Source organism: Cetorhinus maximus, chromosome 21 (assembly GCF_964194155.1).
Source record: "Cetorhinus maximus chromosome 21, sCetMax3.hap1.1, whole genome shotgun sequence".
Classification (NCBI taxonomy): domain Eukaryota; kingdom Metazoa; phylum Chordata; class Chondrichthyes; order Lamniformes; family Cetorhinidae; genus Cetorhinus; species Cetorhinus maximus.
In genome coordinates, this window is record NC_135899.1 from 76,956,103 (window position 1) to 76,980,496 (window position 24,394).

Here is a 24,394-nt window from a genome sequence, read left to right on the forward strand (position 1 = left end):
CAGGTTGAGAAAACAATTAAGAAAGCACATAGGATCCTGTGCTTTATAATTAGAGGCAAAAATTACAAAAGGAAGGAAGTTATGTTAAACCTGTGTAAAAACATCAGCTTGGTCACAGTTGGAGTATACGTTACGATTGCAAACTGTAATGAAATGTATTCATCTCATGACTTGCCCCCACACTCCAGTCAGTCATCGGCCATCACATCCATCCTTGTGATGGACTGCCTTCCTATTCCAATTAGAAAGCAAGAAGACTCATTACCCAATTGGATGATGCTTAAATGTCAGCTAAACAGCCTTTTCTCCACTTAAATATTTTTATATCTTGTAAGGTGAAATTCTTAAAGGTTTTTTAAATGTCCCCATGATCTTTCTCCAAGATTGCACACAGCAGTATCCTGGAGATTGATAAAAGCAAAATACGGCAGATGCTGGAAATCTGAAACAAAAACCAAAATAGCTGGAAAAACTCAGCAGGTCTGACAGCGTCTGTGGGGAGGAAGACAGAATTAATGTTTCGAGTCCCTATGACTCTTCATCAGAACTAAAGAGGACTAACGAAGAGTCATACGGACTTGAAACGTTAACTGTCTTCCTCTCCACAGATGCTGTCAGACCTGCTGAGTTTTTCCAGCTATTTTTGTTTTTGTTCCTGGAGACTGATGTTCAATTCCTGGAGGCCCCAGGCTCCCAGGAGGGTGGGCAACCCTACATTGTGTCTAATTCTGGGCACCACAGTTTAGGAAGGATGTGAAGGTGTTAAGAGTCAAGGGCACAGAAAAGATTCACGAGAATGGTCCCAGCTTCGGTTATGTGGATATATTGAAGAAGCTAGAGTTATTCTAGAGTTATTCCCCTTGGAGAAGAGAAGATCGAGAAGAGATTTGATAGAGGTATTCAAATGGTGTGCTGTAACATTCTATTACATATCCAATTCCTCTATGGGGAATTGCTGAAGGCATCCATCGAAGTATGGGACTCTGCCTGGAGGAGTCCTCCGGGACGGCAGGTGGCGCTGCAACGGGAGGACCGCTGGTCGGGCTGCTTCTGATCTGAAGGGGAGGGTTTGGGATGAGCTGAGTGCGCGGGCGGGCGGCGCTCTTGTAGTTGGGTTTCCGCTGTGGCCCATGTGAGCGGCTCGGCCATTGTGTGAGGGAGGGAGAGCGAGTGAGGAGCGGCGCAGAGCGAAGCGGCCAGAAGCGAGTCGTCGGACAAGTTTGGACAATAAACCCCGGCGGCAGCAGCAGCGCGGATCGATCCACCGGGACCCAGTCCGCTCGCTCGCTCGCTCGGTCGGAGAGAGGGAAAAAATAAAAAATAAAAATCAATCCTCGGCCGCGCGGCGCCCTCCCGTACCCCGTTTAGTCAGCGCGCTGTGCAGGCCGCTGGAGCCCAGCCCACAGCGTCGGGACCCGCGTACCTACTCTTTCCCCCCTCCCCTTCCCCACCCCCCGGCCTCGGTTCATGAAGAAATGTCGGCCACCAGCGTCCTGGACCAGGTAAGGATGTGAAACCAAACCTATCCCCCCCCCCGTCAATCGGGCCGGGTGTTTGTGGATTTTCCTCTGGCCTCCCCCCACCCCCAACCCCTTCCAAATCTCCTCCCCCTCCCCCCCCTCCTCCTCCCTCCTCCACCCCCCCCCTCTCCCTTTGCACAAGGGGGTTTAGGCCGCAGCCTCGGCACTCGATTAATGATATTTCCTTTCTCTCTCTCTCTCCCTCCCCTCCCCCCTCCGCCCGGAAACCGACTGGCGCAGAGACCGAAAGGCCAAGGAAATAAAGGTAAGAAAGTCCGGCCGCCTCCTCCCTGCAGTTTCGGGCTGTCCTGTTGTGTTTTATTTTAAAATGGTGGCTAGATCTGTGGTTTGGAGGGTGGGGGGTGAAGCGGGGAATTGGACTTTGTAGAGAATTAATTACTCCGAACAGATTCGTATCAGCGGCGAGGAAGGTTCCTGTGTTTGGGGAAGGGAAGCAGCATAGGCCTTAAATCCTGGGGCTCGAGTAGGAACCAAGTCTCCACTGCCTTAGTCGCCTCAACTCTCCCTTCATTTTCTTTCTTTCTTTCTTTCTTTCCCCGTCTATCTTGGGGTGGGGGGGGGGGGGGGGGGGTGGTGGGGGTGGGAACGGGAAATCTGAGAGAATTTGGATCTTTTAAATTTATAAAGATCCCTGATATAAAATGCACATTTCCCCCATGAACAGGAAGAATGACTAATGCATTTCATTGACATCCTCATTGCAGATTTTTATTTATTTTTTTAACAGCAAAACAATTGCATTGTTGACCGTAGCTACTTTTACTTTTGGAGGCTTCAGATTTTTAATTGCTGAAACATGTACATTTAACACCAGAGGAGAGTTAAGTAGAATTATACACATTATAGTTGCAAGACACTCCCTTAATTGGGGGAGGGGAGAACATTTCATCATTTTTGTTGAATGAGTTTAATCTATGTTGCAATCAAATTTTTACGCTCTGCTTGTGGATTAAAAAGATTGCCTCTATGTAAGTTTTGTAAATTCTTCTTAACACTTTCTACTGTTTGAAAGATTTGTTATATTTTTAGTTGTAATTCTTTCTCATAATTATATTGCAAATTTCTTGTAGAGTTCAGTTGTGAAAATTTATTATAGTTTTGCTATTTGAAATAACTAGCCTGGCCAAGGATTTTTGCTATTGTGCTTTCCCTCTACCAAATCCTGATGCCGCCTACCCTTTGTTTCTAATCCTGTTAAAAGTCTTCCCATTCTTAGCTCTTGTCTTCACATGGTCCTTTCCTAGCAAGAAGCCACAGACACATTTATTTGGAGCAAGCTCGTTCATATCAAGTTTTAGACGTGCAAACTATTTTGTTGCATCTCTAGGAAAAATAAATACCACTCTGTGTAAATGCATTTGTAGTGACAACGCTGCCATCCTTAATCATAAACGTGTACCACCCAAACGTTTCCCAGATGCAGAATGCTCCTTTGAGAGGTAATTGATTTTCCAGCCATACAGCATGTGTCCCCTGCCTATCATAAGTTCATTACTTGAGTGTTAAATCACCCTGACACCTAGACAATTTATAACATTTTCTTTCTGTGAGGCCATTCCAAAAGCATCCATCTTTTGCTTGTGTTTTGCTGTACCAAAATAATAACTGGTCACAAGTCTCAAGCACAGTTTAAATATACATAGTAATCAAGGAAGCTATTAATGTAGAAGCAAACCTCATAATGGCCACAATTCATGTGGTGAATTAAACAAAAAGGCTTGTTAGATTGATCAAGCCACATTCTTAAACTTGCCTGGTAATCAATATGGGGTCTCGTATCCAGTCAATGGAAAAATCCTTCTGGGTTCTCTGCTAGCTTTGCTGTTTGAACTATAAACACTTGGCCAGCAGATTCACAAATGCTTCTATTGCTTTATTTATGTCCGTAAAAGCATGTTGATCATATCACATTCTGTGGGCTTCCTGCGTCATTGGTTTATTTAAAGGAATAATTTACTGTTCCCAATTAAAATAGTGGCATGCTTCATACGATTTTAGAATTTATACTGTCTTGTGGCTAGCTATGCCCAGTAAGATGCCTGAATGAAACTTTTTTTTCTTTTGGTGTGCAGCTTAGTTTCTCTCCCCCCACCCCCAAAAAAATTCCCACTTCCCATAAGGTGCTGACTCTCACTGAGGTACAGCTCCAATTAGCCAGCCCTTGTAGGTCTCGATGTTGTGTTGGCATGTTATTCAACTGTAAGGGTCACCACAACTGGATAAAATCCTGTCTATGGCTGATATCCATAGCTGAGCACTTTTCCAGCAGGGGTCCTTAAATAGTGATCAGGGGCAGTAACCCTGACTGATTTGATGTTTTGTAGCCCTGGGCTGCTGAGGCAAATTATGGAACCTCTTATTTGCATTTCAGCACAGACTGGGGGCCAGATTGGAACTTTTAGATCTCTGGCTAAGCACCACACAAGGCTGTGCATTTATCAACTGGCCCAGTGAAGAGTTTTGCTTATTGCATTTTCTTCCTTGAAGTTTGCAGCTGATGTTGTAAAAGCATCTGTGTAATAGCGCCCTCTATTCTACCGCAACTACTATGCTATGTTTATTTAAAGAGCTGGTTGAGGCAATTATTACGGAAAGTTGCCTGGGTTTTGTAACTGAGAATATACCCAGTTAGTGAAAACATGTGATGAGAAAGCCAAGCTACTATTCATAGGCCTTGAGCTTGTTATCTTGGCAGGAATGCTGTATCTTTGAACGGCTGCACCACGTGCTTGTCTGGCCTAATGAATAAATACACTGCATGGTGAGCTAGTGAGTCATGCTGACCGGACTCTTGGTTGGAAGTGCAGGAGTAGGTGTCTGGTGAGGGTTGGAGTGGGATTGTCTGATGATTCCCTACTTGCTGATAGTTGCTATCTAGGAGGATACAACTGGAGGGGAAGCAAGAGAGCGAAATGTTGGGTTTTTGTCTTCACCTAATTCTATTTCAGCTCTTGATTACCAGATTCAGCTCTCATATATAGCCTTTGAGGCTAACACTGCTATTGGTGGGTAACTGCTGTTAATGACATAATAAAATTTCCAGTTTTCATTAAATCTTTCCCCCCCCCCCCAATTTTGTTATAGTGCAAAATGGAGCTGTTCATCAAAAGGATGCACTAAACGACGATGACTTTGAGCCTTATTTGAGCAATCAGACCAGGCAGGTGAGTGTGCGAGAATTTGTTTAGCAATTCATGGAGTGGGAGTTCAGGAGGAGGAAACGGATCCTGTTCCATCGGTTTTATAATGTGAAACACTGGAGGTTGATGGCAATGGGGGGGCAGTTCTATGTTCTTGCAAAATAAAATTAGCAATGTCTTAGCATTAATGGTGAATTTAATTTTTGTGAGCAGGTTTCCTTCAGTTGGATGGGAATTTGTTAGGCAAATTAGAACAGAAATTTTTAGGGTTTTTTTGCACGATCGGTATTGTCATTGTTCCCGGGTTTGTTGAGGGTATTGTAGGTAGATTGCTATCCTTTGTCCTCACCTTTTCCTTTCCTGTCAACATTTCATCCACAGTCTCACCTAGACTTACCTTCAGTTAAGTAACTGAGATTGGGAACCTCATTTTCTGTGAATATGAGCAGAAACAGCATGGGTACAAATGCCAATATTACATTTCAAAATGGGGACTGTTTTCCATAGCGTACCTATCCAATTTTTCTCCTCCCCTCTTTTGGAAGTGTTGACCCCTTGCGTGATTGCAACTCCAATCATTTGATGTCTTTATTTTGTGACCGTTAGCATTGTGTGACAACAGGCACTCCACTTTTAAGCAACTTTTAAAAATCTACCTTTTTTAGGCAAACTGCATTAAAGGCACTGTATAAAGCAGGTTGTTGCTGATGAATATCACAGCTGAATCTGAGTTTCTGTTTGACATCTATACATATGCTTGCCAGTAGAACTCACTGGTTAGTGTCAGGGACTAAAAAATCTAGCTGATTTGCTGAAGCAGGGACTCTTAAGGTCAATTGTTATGCCCCTAAGCAAGAGACACTAATGGAATCACACTAGGCTCTATTCACTGTACCAGCAGAAGAGCTCAAGGCTTTCTCTATTATAACCTGCAGAAAATAGTTCAATTTACCAAATTAATATACAGTGAGCTTATTTCAAAATTAGATCCTTCGCAGGTTCATTACACCAATTAACAACAATACCATTTATGTGGCACCTTAACATTTCAGCAGGATGCCTGTGCTTCACAACCAATTACTTCTGAAGTTAATTCACTTATGCATATGCAGTAACCAATTTCCAAACAACAAGTTCTCATAAAAGGCAAATGAGAATGGTGACCGGTAAATCAGTTGGTTGAAATTACTGGGCCCAGGCTACTGCAGAACATCCTGCTTATTACATGATACCATGGGATTTTATGTCCACTTTAGCTGAAATGTGTGGCCTTGCTTTCTCAGAGACAGCATCTCCAACAATGCAGCATTCATTCAGTGCTTCACTTGAGAGGCATTTTAGATTATCTGCCGATCAGGTGCAAGAGAGGCTACTAATGGAATCGAGCCATTTTGAGGACAGACACTTCACTAGTTCCTCAAAAGTTTGTAATGATCCTTGATGCATCTCATTAAGTGATTGTATACTTCATCCTATTTCCTTGTCTATCCTGAACTTCCCATTTGTTTTGAAGCTGTAGCCAGTTCTAGAATAAAAGAACTCATTTTTTACATGGTGGTAGTGCATGTGTTAATCCTGAGGTTTCTTTCCCCACTGAAGTGTGTTTAATTGTGGCTTTGGGGAGTTTAGTTGCTGTGATCTATCTAAATTTTCTTTTTTGCCTCTCTCCATCATTAATTGTCTTTAGTGATTTCTTTGTTAGGGAGGAGGATTAGATTATGTGCCAGAGGGTGGAAGCATCAAGAATAGAATCAAACACTGTGGAATGATAAAGCACTGTTGTGGCTAGCCTGGACTTCTCCCAATGAGAAGAAGCTAAAACTAACTTTGGTTTGCTAATCTGTGCATTTAAACAGATGTCTCTAAGTATAAAAAAAAACTAAACATCTTTTGAGAATAATCCTCATCCAGATGTTCGAAATGTCATTTTCAAAATGTTTGAGAGACAGGCTAATGAAATTGTGGTTACCTGGAATGAGAAGAATTAAAATGCAAACAAAGAGCAAGAATGCTGGCAAATCTTAAGATGAAAGTTTATTGGTCTATATTTCAGAGCTTCAGTGCTTTGGAGGCTAAGGTGGAGACAACTTTGAGGGCAGATTGGAAAGGTTGTAGTCCATACAAGGGCCAGTTACTCCATTTCTAAAATGTTTTCTTAAAGCTGTCCTCCCCATACCTAGTCAGTACTTCACCATCTAGACCATAATGACCTTTGTTCAATTATGGGATTGTGCTGAGTTAGCTGATTTTAGTCAGGGAATCGCAAAAAAAGCTAAAATTGGCCTTGGTGTTCTTCAGCTTGGAATAGAATTTGCTGAGATTCCCTACCCTCTTCTAGTGGTTTTCCCCTTTCCCCTCCTGGTAGTGTGGACCTTCAGTTATGACCAAGGACAGGCATGGGGTCAGCTTCTATATATGTTGATAACACCTGCCTCTGCTGATGCCCCTCCCCCACTCCCGTTGAACTGCTTGTCCAATGTCTAATCTTGGATGGTTCACAGCTCTCCAACTCAGCACCTGGAAGATCAAGGCAGTGAACCCTCACCACAAACTCCAGCCTGCTTTGCCTTCCACTGATTCTCCATCCCTATGTCGCTCCATGGCCACAAACTTCAGTTCACCCAGACCTTTTGGAGCCTTGGTGCCCTGCTCAACCTTGAATTCAGGTTCGGACCTCTATTCCGGTCTATCACAAAGACATCTCCACAGCACTTTTTGCCTTTGTCCTTACCTCAACTTCTTAACTGCTAAGAATCTCATGCTTTAGTCACTATTTAGCATTTTCCTTACTGGCCTGCTCTTAATACCACCCAATTTAAGAACCCATCCATGAATCTCTGCAGGTCTCCTTCTAAGTTGTCTCTGTAACCAGCTGCAGCCCCCTACCACCCCCCACCCCCCACCTCCACTCATCATCCATTCCTCTGACTAGCTTTTTGTACATTTACCCATTATCTTTATGCAATCTTTGTATTGATAGCTGAGCCTTTGACAGCCTGGTGCCTTTTCTTTTGAATTCTCTGCCTAAAGCTTTTCTTCTATTACTCCTCTTAGAAAACATTTCCCATCTTTTCAATCAATCTTTTGTACACCCTTTCTGCCTGTAAGTATCAGCTTCACCATAGATTCCTTCCTTAGTTAAGTGGGATCGGTCAATTTTGTAAGCATTTCCTGCTGCTCTTGGGTAGCAGACTTGGCAGTAGACTTTATGCAGCCTAACATGTACCTGGATAATGACATAATCCAGTGGTATAATGATAAAGTCCCTTTGTGTCTTTTGTGCTTGCCCCGTCTTTTTGGGGGCATACTTAAAAGCACATCAGGAAGTTGGCAACTTGCCTTTGCATAATACAAAATAACAAATGTGCCTTGCTCCTCCACATTAGTGGATTGTCTTTTTTTAACCGTTAACTACCTTGTTGTATTCTCCTACTGACCAAAGCTGCCTTTGTAGCATTCTCGTTATAACTTGACTGACTGAGCAGTCAGCTCCAGCAAAGGTTGCAAACGTATGGATGGGTGTTCCCTTGTTTCCTGTCCCTTGGGGAAAATTGTCTTGGTTTCTGACTAGTGGTTCACTGCAGTACTGCTCATCAGGCCTGCTACCGCCTCTCCTTCTCTTCTATGCCACTCTCCCAAACCCAGACGGAACTAAAGGAAAAATACTATGAATGCTGGAAATCTGAAGTAAAAACAGAAAATGCTGGCAAAACACAACAGTTTTGGCAGCACCTGTGGAGAGGGAAACAAAGTTTCGAGTCCGTATGACTACTTCAGAGCTCTGAAGAAGAGTCGTAGGGATTTGAAACGTTAACTCCGTTTCTCTCTCCACAGATGCTGCCAGACCTGCTGAGTTTTCCCAGCATTTTCTGTTTTTACTCCAAACGGAACTTTTCTCAGAGCACCTGAGGTGAGATCATGACTGTTCTGATTTATCATGACTAGTTCAGTCTGGCTCTAATACGTGTTTTTTAAATGAAAACATTTTCTTCCAACCCAGTACATAGTCACCTTTTTTTTTGAATAAAAAATGATGCTTAAAAGTAGCTCAATCCAAAAATCCATTCCAAGAAGGAAAAGGATTAAAAACCCAGATATGTGACAGTGTCTTAATGTCCACTATTTTGTTAGCTCCTATTTGTGGAGTACCCTGGGGCATTCTTTGTATAGTTCAATGCAGATTGTTGATGCTGCCTATGGTCAAATTGCCTGCAAGCACAGGATGACTGGTTATTTTCTAATGCTCCTGTCATTTTTTTTGGATGCCTGTGCGAGGAACGGGGAAATACCCAGTGCGCCTTCCCAGTCATTACCTTGGATTGAATAGGGTTTGATTGTACAGCAGCACTAGATGAAATATAAGTTTACAGGAGTCATTTCTTTCTGCCTGACAGTTTCATTTGTTGGGAAGTTGACTGTACTATTCAGTTATTAGTGAGACACAATTGGAAGACCCAAGCATTTCTCCCCTCCAAATGAAGTAACAGTTCTTTATTCTGTTTTGCTAGTAAATGGTGCAACCGTTGGCCACCTTTTGAGTTCTCAACTTTCCAACTGAATGCCTAATGGGAGTAGCTGCAGCAGGATTGAATAGGAGGGTTGTGCCATTTCTCCATTAGTCTTGTAATTAGAATGTAGTATAATTGTACATATAGTTTGGGCTTCAGCAATCAGAACAAAGGCTGCACTTGTGTACTTCCATGGAGATGTTTATGGCCAAGTTACTTTGCAGAATTATAAAACCATTTGATCAAGCAAAATCGTTTAAAGCTATTTATTTTTTAAAAAATCTTTTTTTATGAGTCCTTGTTCTGTTGTTTTATGCTGACCCATTCATTGTGATGTGATTTATTTTAACCTTTTGTATGTGCTGTAATATTTATAATGCCTTTTTTCTGTTTATCTATTTCTCTTTGCAGTTAATAAACTTTGTGTTCTGAACAGGGGGAGTGAAGAAAGAATTTCACATTTTTAAATAGTGTTTGTACTTGTCTAGGTGATATTAATTGATATTAGTGCAATTAAGGGAAGTCATTCTCCCAACAACTTTAAATTTATCAATGGCACCTTTAACGTAATAAAACATCCCAAGGTGCTTTCACAGGAGCATTGTAAAATGAAAATATGACAGTGAGCCACGTAAGGAGATATTAGAATAGGTGACCAAAAGCTTGTATTCCAGAGCTTAGGGCTTAAATTTAGACTGACACTACTAATGATCATGAGAGAGATGAATTTAGGATGGTAATTTAGAGCTCTGTAGAGTTTAATAAGATTCAGGTGTACAAATGATTTCCTTGCATGCCAAGTTCCCAACCTCAAGTTATGCCCCACGCAACACCAGACAAGTAATATGGATGATCATTGGGAAGGAATAGCATTGACTTATTGATATTTTAGTTAGAAACTCCTATTAAGAGAGGCTTGGGTGTTATTGTGGAGACTGAGGACATTTAAGAAGGGGTAATCCTAAGAATCTCTTCAATGCATAATCTTTCCAACTTATGCAAGATATACAATTCTCATGCTTTATTTTACATTTGAGCTTCAAAATTCAATGTTTCAAGTCAGGAAAGTCCATATTGTATTTCTCAGTGGTAACTTTGAGAGGATTGAGGAAGTTTTATAATCATGGTGGAGGGGCCTAGCTGTATCTACTGTATAGCCCCTAAGTTTCTGGGGTTTTTTACATTCCCTAGCAGTGCTGACGATTTAAGTGGACACGGGTGGAAACTTCATACACCCACCTTAATGTGTTATGAAAATCCATATGACATTGCTGAACACTACTCTTGTTTTCTTACAGCTGTTGGCTAGATTTTGAGAGTTAACTTAGACTCTTAAGATATTGGTTACTGTACTTCATGCAACTTTTCTTACTGAATATTTCTAATTTTTTTAACAGAACAATACCTACACTGCCATGTCTGACTCCTACCTACCAAGTTACTATAGTCCATCTATAGGGTTCCAGTATTCATTAAGTGAAGCTGCCTGGTCTACAGGAGGGGACCCACCTATGCCCTATCTGACGTCGTATGGACAGCTGAGTAATGGAGAGCATCACTTCCTACCTGATGCAATGTTTGGACAGCCAGGAACTTTGGGGAACACTCCTTTCCTGAGCCAGCATGGGTTTAATTTCTTCCCTAGTGGTGTGGACTTCTCAGCTTGGGGGACCAGCAGTTCTCAGGGACAGTCCACTCAAAGCTCAGGCTATAGCCCCAGCAGCTATGCCTACCCTCCTAGCTCTCTGGGTGGAGCTATGATGGATGGACAGTCAGCTTTTACTAACGAGACGCTGAATAAAGCACCAGGTATGAACAGCATTGACCAAGGAATGGCAGGACTGAAGTTAAGTGGTGGTGAGGTCGCTAATAACGTATCTAAAATGGTAGGTTCTGCTGTTGGGAGTAATCCTATATCGACTATTTCAAATAATGCGATACCTTCTAATCCCATGCCACCAACTAATATCGCTCCCCCGAAACCAACTTCATGGGCAGACATAGCAAGCAAGCCAGCGAAACCCCAACCCAAGAAGGCAAAAGGTGGGTCTAGTGGACCATCCCTTCCACCGCCTCCAATTAAACATAATATGGATATTGGTACCTGGGATAACAAGGGGACTGTGGCCAAAAGTGCTCCTCAACCATCAACTCAAGCCAGTGGCCAGCAGCAAAGCCAGCCACCTCAGCTGCCGGTGAGCCAACAGGTGGTGAACATGCAGCCGCAGCAGGTGTCCTCGGGCCAGCAGCAGCAGGTGCCACCACAGCCGGTGCAACAGCAGCCACAGCCAAACCGCTGGGTTGCACCCCGCAACCGGGCAGCTGGCTTTGGCCAAAATGGAGTGGATGCTGGAGGCATTGGGCTGGCGCATGGGAATTCAAATTCTGCTTCTGTGGAAGCGCATCCAGTCTTGGAGAAATTGAGATCTGTCAACAATTACAACCCCAAGGATTTTGACTGGAATCCCAAACACGGACGAGTTTTCATCATTAAGAGCTACTCTGAGGATGACATCCATCGCTCTATTAAATATTCCATTTGGTGTAGTACCGAGCATGGCAATAAGAGACTGGATGGAGCCTACCGTACCATGAATGGCAAGGGCCCTGTTTACCTGTTGTTTAGCGTCAACGGGAGTGGCCACTTCTGTGGTGTCGCCGAGATGAAGTCAACTGTGGACTACAACACTTGTGCTGGGGTGTGGTCTCAGGACAAGTGGAAGGGACGGTTTGACGTGAGGTGGATATTTGTGAAGGACGTGCCCAATAGTCAACTGCGGCACATTCGCCTGGAAAACAATGAGAATAAACCTGTCACCAACTCCCGAGACACTCAGGAGGTGCCCTTGGAAAAAGCCAAGCAGGTTCTGAAAATTATTGCCAGTTACAAGCATACGACCTCCATCTTTGATGACTTTTCTCATTACGAAAAACGTCAAGAGGAGGAGGAATGTGTTAAAAAGGTTGGTCATACTAAAAAATGTTAATTGGAAGATTGTAATGTGCTGAAAATTGTCAACCTGGGAAGTCCCTGCAAGCTTTTAAGTTCAGTGTTAAGTTTCATTTTTAACATACAAAAATCTTGTTTACTTACACCTCATTCTGTCTGAATTGATAGCTTATAGAATTAGATTTATCCAAGTAGTGCCACTAGAATTTCATAATAAATATTATGGGAAGGGTGTAAAATGTTCAATGTCCCCTTGAACTGTAGCTCTTCTCCCTGCATTAACATAGATGTTGTCCATCCAAACTTGGGCAGAGTAGGGCATTGAGTTGAGGGTAGGATGAAATGGTGAGAAAAACTTAGGGCGATGAATTTGGGGTATCGTACGAGTATAAATGATAAAAGAATATTGACTCAAATATGATTTTTCTTTTCACTAATAATATTTGCAAAATAAGACAAGTGACAGCACTGGCCACTCGCACAGTTTAATGCTGTGGGTAAATTTATTTGAAGCATTAGGATGCAGCTCATGACCAAGTTTGGCACATATTTCCGCAGAAACGCTAGTGTGCATTCTATTTTGCTTCTGTTTGTAGAAAGTAGAAAAATGTAATAAACACCAACCATTTCAATTGACTATAATGGCCACCTGAAACCTCTGGGGGTGAGTTGGTGCAATGGATTAGTCTTTGAGTTCCCCACTAGGATAAATAAACTGCTGGAAATACTCAGGTCTGGCAGCATCTGTGGAGAGAGTCATTTTTGACTCAATTTTAACTCTGTTTCTCTCTCCACAGATGCTGCCAGACTCGCCGAGTATTTCCAGCACTTGTTTTTATTCCAGCATCCGCAATATTGCTTTCATTTCACCATCTGAACTTGCGTTAAGTCCAGCCAGACTTTCTTTTAACTGAACATTCTGTTAACTGTAAAATGATTTTGTGGCAATTCATCTCCATCCTGATGGTCCACAATTACCCCTAATTTGGGATTGTGTTGACAATATGAGAAAATCACAGCGACTGGTGTAGTAAATGGAAAAGCATTATTTGTATGGTGGGGCACTTCTCTAAAGTTGGGGCATAATAAAGGGAGCGCTACTCCACATCCAAGCATGCTGTACTTGATTATTGTGTGTGAGATGCTGACGTTAAGTGACTTGCAGTATGTCCATCCCTCAGCATTAACGTGCTTCAGGAGCACCAACAGATGGATGAATATCTATGGTTGATTTATGGTGACATGCTGGTCTGGTGCTGTTCACATGGCCAAATACAGATGTTGTAAATAGTTGATTATGACAGTAATGATATCTAAAATACTGCATAGCAAATTCCATATACTGTACAGGGCAAAGTTGTCGTCTTGATTGGTGTACCCCATTCATGTGCTTAAACATCCACTTTTTGTGTATTGTGGCTGCAGTATATACTATCTACAGGATGTACTGCAACAGCTCAACAAGACTTCTTTCGCAGCATCTCCTAAACACGCAACCTCCATTTAAAAGGACAAGCACATCAGGATGATGGGAATACCATCATCTTAATGTCACTGATCATCTGGACATGAACATATATTGCTGAGTAAAAATCCTTGAACTCCCTAACTGCGTTACAGGAGCACCTTCACTACATGTACTGTAAATGTTTAAGAAGGAAGCCCACCACCACCCACCTGATGGGCATTAGGAATGGGCAACAAATACTGACCTTGCCAGAGAATGAATTTTTTAGATTGCTATAGTCCAACTCAAAATAACCACAAAAGGGTAATTATTTTGGAAAATACATGAGATCTAAGTATTCTGATCATGGAAATTAAATGTTGAGGCTGGATTCTTTGTTTTATCTGTGCCAGATAGAATATTCATTAATATTCTAGGTGGAGCAGTGGGTTTGGATGCTGTATTTATATTTAACCTGGGTTAAAATCTTACATGAAAGCACCTTTCCTCTGGCTGCTGTATTTGTTGGAATGAGCTTAGGCAATTTTGGATAGATCCAAGTTCACACAGCACAGAAAGAAAACTCCCTACAATTTGAGTCAAATAGGTTGTAGTTTCAGGATTGTCATGAAAGATATCAAACTGATGCACTGCAAGCTGGGGAGAAGGGTCTTACTTTTACCTAACCCTTGCTATGTAGAATTTGAAAAGCTCCTGATGTTGAAATTGTCCTTTCCATTATGCTAACATTACCCTGAGATCAGAGGTTGCAGGTTCAGTCCTCACACCCAAGACTTTGTGCGTGTCATCTCAACTAATATTTGTGTTGTGAATGAGAGTGCTGCATTGCCAGAGATGTCCTCTTTGGGTAAGAGGTCAGACTAAGGTCCTGTGTGCTTTTTGGGCTAGATGAGGAAGATCCCATGGCACTTTCTAAAATGTTGGAAATTTATCTCCACTGTGGTTTGTGGGACCTTGCTGTGTAATTAATGAATTGGGGCACCCTGAAAGGAATAGAAGGATATGCTGGAAGGGTCGGAAGAAAGCTCATGCAGCGTATAAACGCAAACACAGGCCAGTTAGGCCAAATGGCCTGTTTGCGGTTAATTCTGTGTAACTCCAAGCAACAATTGGCACAAAAAATTTTGTTCCGTGCTCTGATGTGCTAGGGTGCTGTAGTATGCATGTTTTTATCACCTTACGTTAATGTGCACACTTCCTCCAAGAATTATCCGGCAGAATTCATCAATCTGTGTAAGTGGTATGATAATTGAGTGAAGTCAAATTTAGAAAGCATTTTGTTGGCTCACCCTGAAATGGCTGATAAAAGCTCTACTCAACCCTGTGTATCTTTTTTAAAAAGAACCTGATTTGTGCTTTTTAAGGCAGAGGTTGACGCTGTTTCAGGCACTTACCGAGCAAGTAATCCAAAATGTGTCCTTGTTTCACTTGTGTCTTATAATCACATTCTGTCCTGCACTTTTTCCAGTTACTGAATTTTATCACTTGTTTGTGTATTCATTATCAGCTGGACACTGGAAACTTAACTAAAAACTTTAATGACCCCCTCCACGCTCAAGGTTCATTAAAGAATCAGCTTCCTACTTGAAACTTGCAAATAAATTGTGACATGAGTTACATGCAGACAAAAGCTGATATTTCATATGCTGGCATTGTACCTGAAGCCTAGCCTCATGCCCCTATGCAGTTTTGGGGTTGCCATACAGCCCACCAATTTTTATGTGATAATGCTATCGTTTGTGCACAAAATTGTAACTGGGTTAAAATTAATCTCACTTGACTGTCACCCCCAAAGAGGGGAGACTTTATTCCATCAGTCTGATTCAAGCCCTCAGATTAGACTTTTGGGTGAGACGTCAGGTGGGCATAAAAGATCCCTAGCATTATTTTGGAGGAGTGGGACTGTTATCCCCAATGTCTTGGCTAATATTTGTTCACAAAAACAATTATCTGGTCATCACATTGCTATTTGTGGGAGCTTGCTGTGTGCAGATTGGCTGCTGCTTTTCCTACACTGTAACAATGACTATACTTCAAAAGTACTTCAGTGGCTATCGAGCACTTTGTGGGCCCTGAGGTCATATGATTTGGAAAGGTGGGAGCCAATGTCTGAAGTTTGCCTAAGTTCTGATAACCAATTTGCATCTTTAGCCTAAAACTCTGTTTAGGCAGATGAGTTTAAATGTTCAGGCATGCTTGGAATGTAAAACCTAATGTACAAATTTTGCACAATTGCTCTAGCTCTCTATCTCAGCCTATGCTTCACTGCAGTACGAGTGCTGTGTAATTGATGTTTTATAAACAGAAACTTCTTTGGGCATAAAAATCCCACGGCACTATTTTGAAGAGCAGGGAAGTTTTCTTTGATATCCTGGTCAGTATTTATCCCCCAGCTAACATCACATATTGTTATCTAGTCAGTATCACCTTACTATATGCAAATTGGCTGCCATGTATCCAACGTTATAACAGTGACTACGCTTCAAGAATATTTTGCTGGTTGTAAAGCATTTGGGGATATTCTGGGGTTGTGGAAAGTGCTATAATAATGCAGGTTTGTTTTTTCGGACTTTGTTTTTTTGGTCTTCCTGATTTGTGGCATGTGCACCCTCTACTCCCACCTTTGGTGTAGTTTCCAGCTCTGATCTTTGGCATGCTCTACCTAAAGCAAACTGCCTTGCTGCTTCTCCCTGCCTTTAAAAAAAGCTGTCTCAAATCCTTAGCCATTATTTTGATCTTTTCTAACTCTTCTAATGCTTGCAGTTGCTTCTCCTTTATGAAACACCATTGGGAGCCTTCTACATGAAAATTATTATGAATGCAACTATCTTATTTGTAAGAGAACTTAAAATAACACTACGAGCAGTAGAAATTGCTATTGATCCAAAAGGTAGGCTAGGTACTGACATATGTAATATTTGCTACAAAGGAGAGCATTGTACAAATGCAGTTCCTTTGATTTTTCATTTCTTCAGTCCTCTATCCAAGAGGATATGCAAGTGACCTGCCAATAACCTGGAGTACTGGAAATTTTATTTGGCCACAGGGTCAAATTATTGCTTGGTATGAGAAGACTGCTATCTAATAGGCATTGATCCCAAGGATACTGGTGGGGGAAGTGGGGTAGTTCGCAGTGGTGGATAACATTGTGAAGTATTCTACCACTTATTTGGCTGCATGAAAATCTGTAAGACTTAACAAAATAGCTCAGATCTTCACTCTGATTTCTTAAAAGTAAATGCACAATCTTGGCTGTAATTAGGAGAGGCAGGGGAGAGCCTGAACATGGTGGGGGCTGGGGTGAGAGTTTGTTCCTGACTTTTCTCTTGCTCTACCACACGGGCTGCTTGAGCATGCCTTGGGAGTCACTTGCGCGTCGTGTTGCATAGAGGACTGAAGAAATGAAAAATCAAAGGAACTGCATTTGTACATTGCTCTATGTTCTCATGTCCTTGGGACGTCCCAAAACACTGCATTTCAAATTAATTATTTTTGAAATGTCACTGTTCTGTAGGCACATGCCTGAGACTTCACATTAAGGAAGGATAAAGATTGAGCAATTCCTAATTGGCCACGGGAAATACATATTGAGAAAACATCTAAATAATGTGGCTGACTAGCTTGTATTGAAATTTCAACATAATTAAGCTGACGTTTTGTAAGCTGCTCCTTGTGCCATAATCCCAGAGCAAAGCTGTGTTTTACCAGGTTTCCACATTTTTGCTGCATCCCTGTGATCTTGGTGGCATTTATAGGAGTTCTGTTACACTGATGTAATTGTGCTCCCAGTGTGTCCTGGTGAGAACATTGTCCAGGGTCAGAAAACATTCTGAAAACATTTTGGTATGCATTGAATCTGAATCGGAAGTTAAAATTCAGTAAACTCAGCTTGATATATATTGATGAAGCACGAGAGAAAGTTTGTTCAGCACTGATGAAGCAAATTACAATAGGTGCTGCTTTGTGACAGGGCTGCCTTTATACAGTGCTATCTCTGTTCAGATTCTGGGAGATTGGCAGCAGTGAGCTGACTCCCAGTGTTTAAGCTACCAACTCTGGTTCTGCCAACAGACTTGTTGGTCCAGTTTCCCGAGGGGTCTGAAAGTTCGTCCTTGGGATATGGAAGGTTCACTAGATTACAGCTGCCTGAAACTCAAACTGAAATGCTGCCAATATAAAACACTCATATTGTAATTGTGAATGGAGCTTCTTTGTCAGTTGTTAATTGTGTTCTAACAAGACTTTATATTAAGAGTGTTCTCCACTGCTCCCAAATATCAATTGAGACCTTGAGAATTCCAAAGGCAACGCAGATATTCATGTGTCTTGCCATCTGGTATTCATTTGAAGTGCCTGCTGTTGTGCTAAATGCACCAAACCATTTTTGTACATCTGTGTGCTTGTGACATGATGCTAGCATACATTTATATATAAAATAAAATTGAGTGCTGACAACAAAGTTAGGCATCGTGCCTGCAGTAGGATGTGAAAATTCAGCTGCTGTGTTGAGACTTCCCCCCCAATGAAACTTCAGATCTAATGCATCCACTGTCTCAATAACTGAAAATGCAACCAGATAAACAGTACAGGGGGAATATGTCTTCCACAGCTGAGTGTGCCCTCTTGTTTTCCTAAGTAAGTTGATTAATGGCCTGACATTTTAAAAAATGTGCTGTGCATCCTGCGCTCCTGAGCCCAATTTAGCCATTGAAGGAAGAATTCCTTGAAAGAAGGAATAATAAGTGATTATTTTCTGTCTTGGGAAAAGAAAATGCTGACTTGCGAACAAATTACTGTAGTATATTGAATCTTGGAATGGGATTGGTGTCGAGCTGGTGGTTGTTGGATTTGAAGGGACTGAAAACCCTGGGTCATATCCTAAGGTGCTAAAGTAGACTTGGAAGTATTTCCTTAAACTGACTGTACTCCTGAGAAAAACAGATAAGCTGAGTTTCTGTAAATGAAAACACAGCACCTGCATTTAAAAAAAGAGGTGGGGGCAAATCTCACAGAAAAAGACAAGTTAAGTCTCAGTAGCATCAACAGCTGGTGAAAGTTTACAAAGAGCTGGGCTGGAGGAGTACTTTTAAAGCAAGATTGGGAAGAAACTATATGGACTTAGGAAGAGGAGTTCCTGTGGATGAACTTCTGATTTATGCTTTGAGCATAATGTAAATTAAGTAGATAATGGCACTCTGCAAGATGTAGTTTATTTGTAATTTCAGAAAGGTAGTGGCCAGGTTCTGGACCTTTATTAAAACTAAATAACTGGGGAGCCCAAGGTAGTACATGAGATCAGCTAAGTCAGCACTTGATGCCAAGAGTCTTGTGTGAAGATTTGTCACTTGGATCTCTTGGCATCCATGGAACTAGGCTCAATAAGTGTCTTGGAACAAAAAGTATTGAGAGTGGGAATTTTTTATTTGATTTTAGGTTGGCCTGCAGACTGGAGTCAACCTGGACAGGAACACACATTTAAACTGAAGTGATTCATGGGAAAATAATTTTATCACTGAGTGAATGAAATATTCCCAAGAGAAAAAGTTCTGTGCGTTTTGGACCATAGATAGTTGGCACATAGAATAGTAAATGGCAAAATGTCAAAGGCAGTAACTCTTAAGAGGCATCAATATTCATTGCTGTAAATTAAACTAAGAACTTGTTCACAAAGAAATAAAAGTATCTTGTATGTGAGGCAGTGCAAAAAAATAGTTTCAGTTAAATGTTAGGAAATGGGTGTAGTGTGAAGACTTGAGATGAAAACATATGGGTGTCCTGGTAATCTCTAACCAAAGTGCTGGAATTGTTTTTATTTATTCATTGATGAGAGAGTCATTGGCAAGGAAAGCATCCCTAACTGTCTTTGAGAAGGTGGTGGAGTGTCACATTATTGAATAGCCGTGGCCCATCTTGTGTAGGTATACTTATAAAGCTGATGGGAAAGGAGTTCCAGGATTTTGACGCAGTGCCAATAAAGGAATAGTGATACATTTACAATTCAGGATGGTGTGACTAGGAAGGGAACTTGGACATGATGGTGTTTCCATGTGCTTGCTGCCCTTATCCTTTCAGGTGGTAGAAGTCATGGGTTTGCTTCCTGACCAGGCCCCTGAATGACTTTGCTGTAATTTTTAGGTAGTGCATCCTTATTTCTGGGTTAGCTCATGAGAGAAATAGTTTTCTCTCCCATTACCCTGTCAACTCCTTAATCATCTTAAAACACCTCAATTAAATCACCCCTTAATCTCTGTACTCTGGGATTGAAACCTAGACTGTACAGCCTTGCCTCATAATTTAATTGCACTGTATAATATCCGGTGTCACCCTGTGGCATGGGACAAATCACTGATGTGGATCTACATGTGGCTGGAAACATTGGCACTGCATTGCTTATATTACAGTTCGGTGAATGCCACATGCACCTCCCTAATCTCCCTTAATTACCCTCAGGGCATGTACGATTCAGGCACTTTGACTGGAAGGCTGCTGATTGCACATGTGCCTCTTGAGTGGGGCATAAAAATAACCTCGTCCATACAGCTGGCAGAGGACAGAAACAACTGCTTTTTGTGGAACTAGTGATCTGCCTCAGTTTCTTCCTGTGACCTGTTAAACACATTCTTCATTGTGTTGCAGTGCTTGAACCCTGATACAAAATAGAACGATACTCAGCATACTGATGCACAGCACCAATCCAGCATTGCAAGGAATGAGCTCCAGGAATTTGCACAAATTTTATTGTCTATCATTTGGTCAATTTAATATGTTTGTTTAATCTATCTTGTAATCCAGACCCAAGAGTTTATACTTGTGCTCTTTCCTGTAGAAAGGAGGAAGCTTAGGGGGTGATCTGAGAGATGTCTTTAAAATTATAAGATGTTTTGATAGGGTGGCTGTAGGGCATAGTTGTGATCATAGCATAAATCCATTTAAGGAAAACCTAAATTAAGTATGAGGGGAAAAAGGAATTAAAAGCTATGCTGGTAGGTTGGGATGAAGTAGCAATTTCATAGCTTTTGCTACTGGCCCAAAGTGCTTCATAGCCAATGAGATGTTGTTGTAATGTAGAAAACTGGGCAGCCAATTTGCACGCAACAAGCTTCTATGAATAGCAATTAGATACATGACCAGATAATCTGTTTTAGTGGTAATGGTTGAGGATACGTGTTGGACAGGATACTGAGAACTCCCCTGCTGCTGGACAGGATACTGAGAACTCCCCTGCTGCTTTTTTAAAAAAAAAATTGTATTATGGAATCTTTAATATCCATCTGAGAATGTAGGTGCGGACCTCAGTTTAACACCTCATCTAAAGGCTAATACAGATGGAAGCTCACCAGTTGACACAAGACCCAGAGTAAATGTAAAGTCTTAAGTGTCCCCTGGATTAAGCATTGCCAGTTAAATCGGAATTAGCCTACAGAGCCCTATTAAACAGTGTTTCCAGCATTTCTTGGCCATAACTCATTTAGAAGTACAATCCAGAATGCTCCCATTTGTATTTTTGAAAACTTGCATAACTTGGCACGGTTATAAATGTTATTTTTGATAAAATTTGTAAACCTTTAATCCACAGTAAACCCTAAGAAATATTTAAATGTGCATGAATTAAGCTTGCAAATTTAGGTATCTGTGAGAGTGACATCATGGGAGGAGGTAGACAGCATAATATCTTCTGGAAAGAAGCCTTTCCTAAATGCCCATGTTGGGAGAGCCTAAATATACAGTCGAGCCCCAAAAAGCAAATATTGGGTGGTCTTCTCTAAGCCACTATGCTGAAGCCTATTGTTTCATCCCTGTTGTTACCTGTATTTGATCTGTCAGCTCTTGGTTCCAATAGCTTGGTGATTACACTCAAGGGGTCCAGTAAAGTTCTGGCTTTTACTTGTGGGTGGAGATGATACATAGGTTTTAAAAAAAAAAGTCTTTGAACTTTTGGGTGGGTGCGGGGTGGGTGGGAGGGGAGAGATTCAGTGGTGCAGTGGTATTGCCAAGGGACTAGTATTCCAGAGACCCAGAGTAATGATCTGGGACCCAGGTTCAAATCCCGCCACGGCAGATCTTGGAATTTGAATTCAATAAAAATCTGGAATTTAAAGTCTAATGATGCCCATGAAACAATTGTCAGTAGCTGTAAAAACCCATCTGGTTCACTAATGTCTTTTAGGGAAACAGATCTTCTGTCCTTACTTGATCTGGCCTACATGTGACTCCAGCCCCACAGCAATGTGGTGGACTCTGAAATGGCCTAGCAAGCCACTCAGTTGTATCAAAACCGCTAGAAAGTCAAAAAAAGAGTGAAACTGGACAGACCACCGGCATCGACTGAGGCAACTGAAACGACAATGGCAAACTCTGGTGAACCTGCAAAGTCCTCCTTACTAACAAGCTGTGGGCATGTGCCAAAATTGGGACAGCTTCTCACAGACTATTCAAGCAACATAGTCATACTCATGGAATCATACCTTATTGATAATGTCCCAGCCATCAGCATCCCTGGTATGTCCTGTCCCACCAGCAGGACAGACCCAGAAGAGGTGGCGGCATAATGATATACAGTTGGGTGGAAGTTGCCCTGGGAGTCCTCAACATTGACTCCAGATCCCATGAATTCTCATGGCATCAGGTCGAACATGGGCAAGGAAACCTCCTGATTAGCAAGTACTGCGCACCACCCCCCTCCTCAGCTTAGGAATCAGTACTCCTCCATGTTGAACACCACTTAGAGGAAGCACTGAGGGTGTCATGGATGCAGAATGTACTTTGGATGGGGGACTTCAATACCCATCACCAAGAGTGGCTTGGTAGCATCACTAGTGACCGAGCTGGTTGAGTCCTAAAGGACATAGCTGCTAGACTGGGTCTGTGGCAGGTGGTGAGGGAGCCAACAAGAGGGAAAAACATATTTAACCTCATCCCCACCAACTTCCATATCCTCCATTGTGTTATGTGGCGCTACCACCATGCTAAATGGGATAGATTTTGAACAGATCTAGCAGCTCAAGACTGGGCAACCATGAGGTGCTGTGGGCCATCAGCAGTAGCAGAATTGTACTCAACCACATTCTGTAACCTCATGGGTTGACATATCCCCCACTCTACCATTACCACCAAGTCAGGGATCAACTCTGGTCCAATGAAGACTGTAGGAGGACATAGGGATGGCACAAGGCATACCTAAGAATGAGGTGTCAACTTGGTAAATCTACAACACAGGACTACTTGACTGCCAAACAACATAAGCAACAAGTCATAGACAGAGCTATGTGATTCCACAATCAACGGATGAGATCTAAGCTCTGCAGTCCTGCCACATCCAGTTGTGAATGGTGGCGGACAATTAAACTGACCAGAGTGGGAGGCTCCACAAATATCCCCATCTTCAATGTTGGGGGAGCCATTGCAGAAAATATAAGGTCATGGTACATTGGGTAACGTTGGCAAGGATTGAAGGTTGGCTGGCTAACAAAGCAGTGAGTAGGCATAAATGGGTCCTTTTCAGGTTGCCAAGATGTGACGAGTGGTGTGCCACAGGGATCAGTGCTGGGACGTCTGTTGTTTACAATTTATATAAATGATTTGGATAAAGGGATGGTTGCCAAATTTGCTGATGACACAAAAGTGGGAAAGGAAGTTGTGAAGACGACAAAAGGAGGCTACAAACGATATAGGTTACGTATGTGGGCAAAGATCTGGCAAGTGGCAGGAAGAATAAAAGAGAAGCATATTATCTAAATGGTGAGAGATTGCAGACCTCTGAAATGCAGAGGCATCTGGGTGTCTCAGTGCATGAATCGCAAAAGGCTAGTATGCTGGTACAGCAAGCAATTAGGAAAGCTAATAGAATGTTAATATTTATTGCAAGGGGAATTGAATACATAAGTGGGGAGCTCATTCTTCACTTATGCAGAACACTAGTGACACCACATCTGGAGTACTGTGTATAGTATTGGCCACCTTATTTAAGGAAGGATGTAAAAGCGTTGGAAGCAGTCCAGAGAAGGTTTACCAGAGTTAATACCTGGAATGGGTGCGTTATCTTATGAGGAAAGGTTGGACAGGCTAGGCTCGTATCCACTGGAGCTTAGAAGAGTAAGAGGTGACTTGATTGAAACATATAAGACCCTGAGGGGTCTTGACAGGATGGATGTGGAGAGGATGTTTCCTCTTGTAGGAGAATCTAGAACTAGAGGTCACTGTTTAAAATTAAAGGGCCACTGATTTAAAACGGAGATGAGACAAAATTTTTTCTGAGTGTTGAGAGTCTTTGGAACTCTCTTCCTCAAAAGGCGGTGGAAGCAGTGTCTTTGAATATTTTTAGGGCAGAGGTGGATAGATTCTTGGTAAGCAAAGAGGGGATGGGTTATCGGGGGTAGGTGGGAAACAGAGTTGAGGTTACTATTAGATCAGCCATGATATTAAATGCAGAGCAGGCTCGAGGGGCCAAATGGCCTACTCCTCCTTGTTTGTATGTTCTTATGAGCCCAGCACATCAGTGCAAAAGATAAGGCTAAAGTATTTGCAACAATCTTTAGCCAGAAGGGCAGAGTGGCTGATCCATCTTGTCTTCTCCTGAGGTCCCCAGCATCACAGATACCAGCCTTCGGCCAATTCAGTTCAGTTCATGTGATATCAAGAAACTGTTGAAGACACGAGATACTGCAAAGGCTAGGAGCCCTGACAATATTCTGACAATAGAACTGAAGACTTATGCTCCAGAACTTGCTGCACCCTTAGCCAAGCTGTTCCAGGACAGCAGCAACACTGGCATCTACCCGGCAATGTGG

General features: G+C 42.1%; 1 protein-coding gene across 3 annotated transcripts in view; it reads left to right on the forward strand.

Annotated features, from left to right (window-relative positions):
* The first annotated feature begins 1,069 nt into the window (after positions 1 to 1,069).
* The window catches only part of LOC144696020 (YTH domain-containing family protein 2-like), a 35,155-nt gene continuing 11,830 nt past the window's right edge, over positions 1,070 to 24,394 (forward strand). The window contains exons 1-5 of one of the 3 annotated variants that reach the window (XM_078567195.1): positions 1,070 to 1,502; positions 1,761 to 1,785; positions 4,626 to 4,705; positions 10,587 to 12,152; positions 12,937 to 13,251. In XM_078567195.1, the coding sequence (XP_078423321.1) occupies positions 1,476 to 1,502; positions 1,761 to 1,785; positions 4,626 to 4,705; positions 10,587 to 12,152; positions 12,937 to 13,053 (1,815 nt within the window). In that variant the 5' untranslated portion in view covers positions 1,070 to 1,475 and the 3' untranslated portion in view covers positions 13,054 to 13,251. Of the gene's footprint in view, positions 1,503 to 1,760; positions 1,786 to 4,625; positions 4,706 to 10,586; positions 12,153 to 12,936; positions 13,252 to 24,394 lie in introns of those variants that run through there. The other 2 variants (XM_078567196.1, XM_078567197.1) reach the window with 2 other exon arrangements.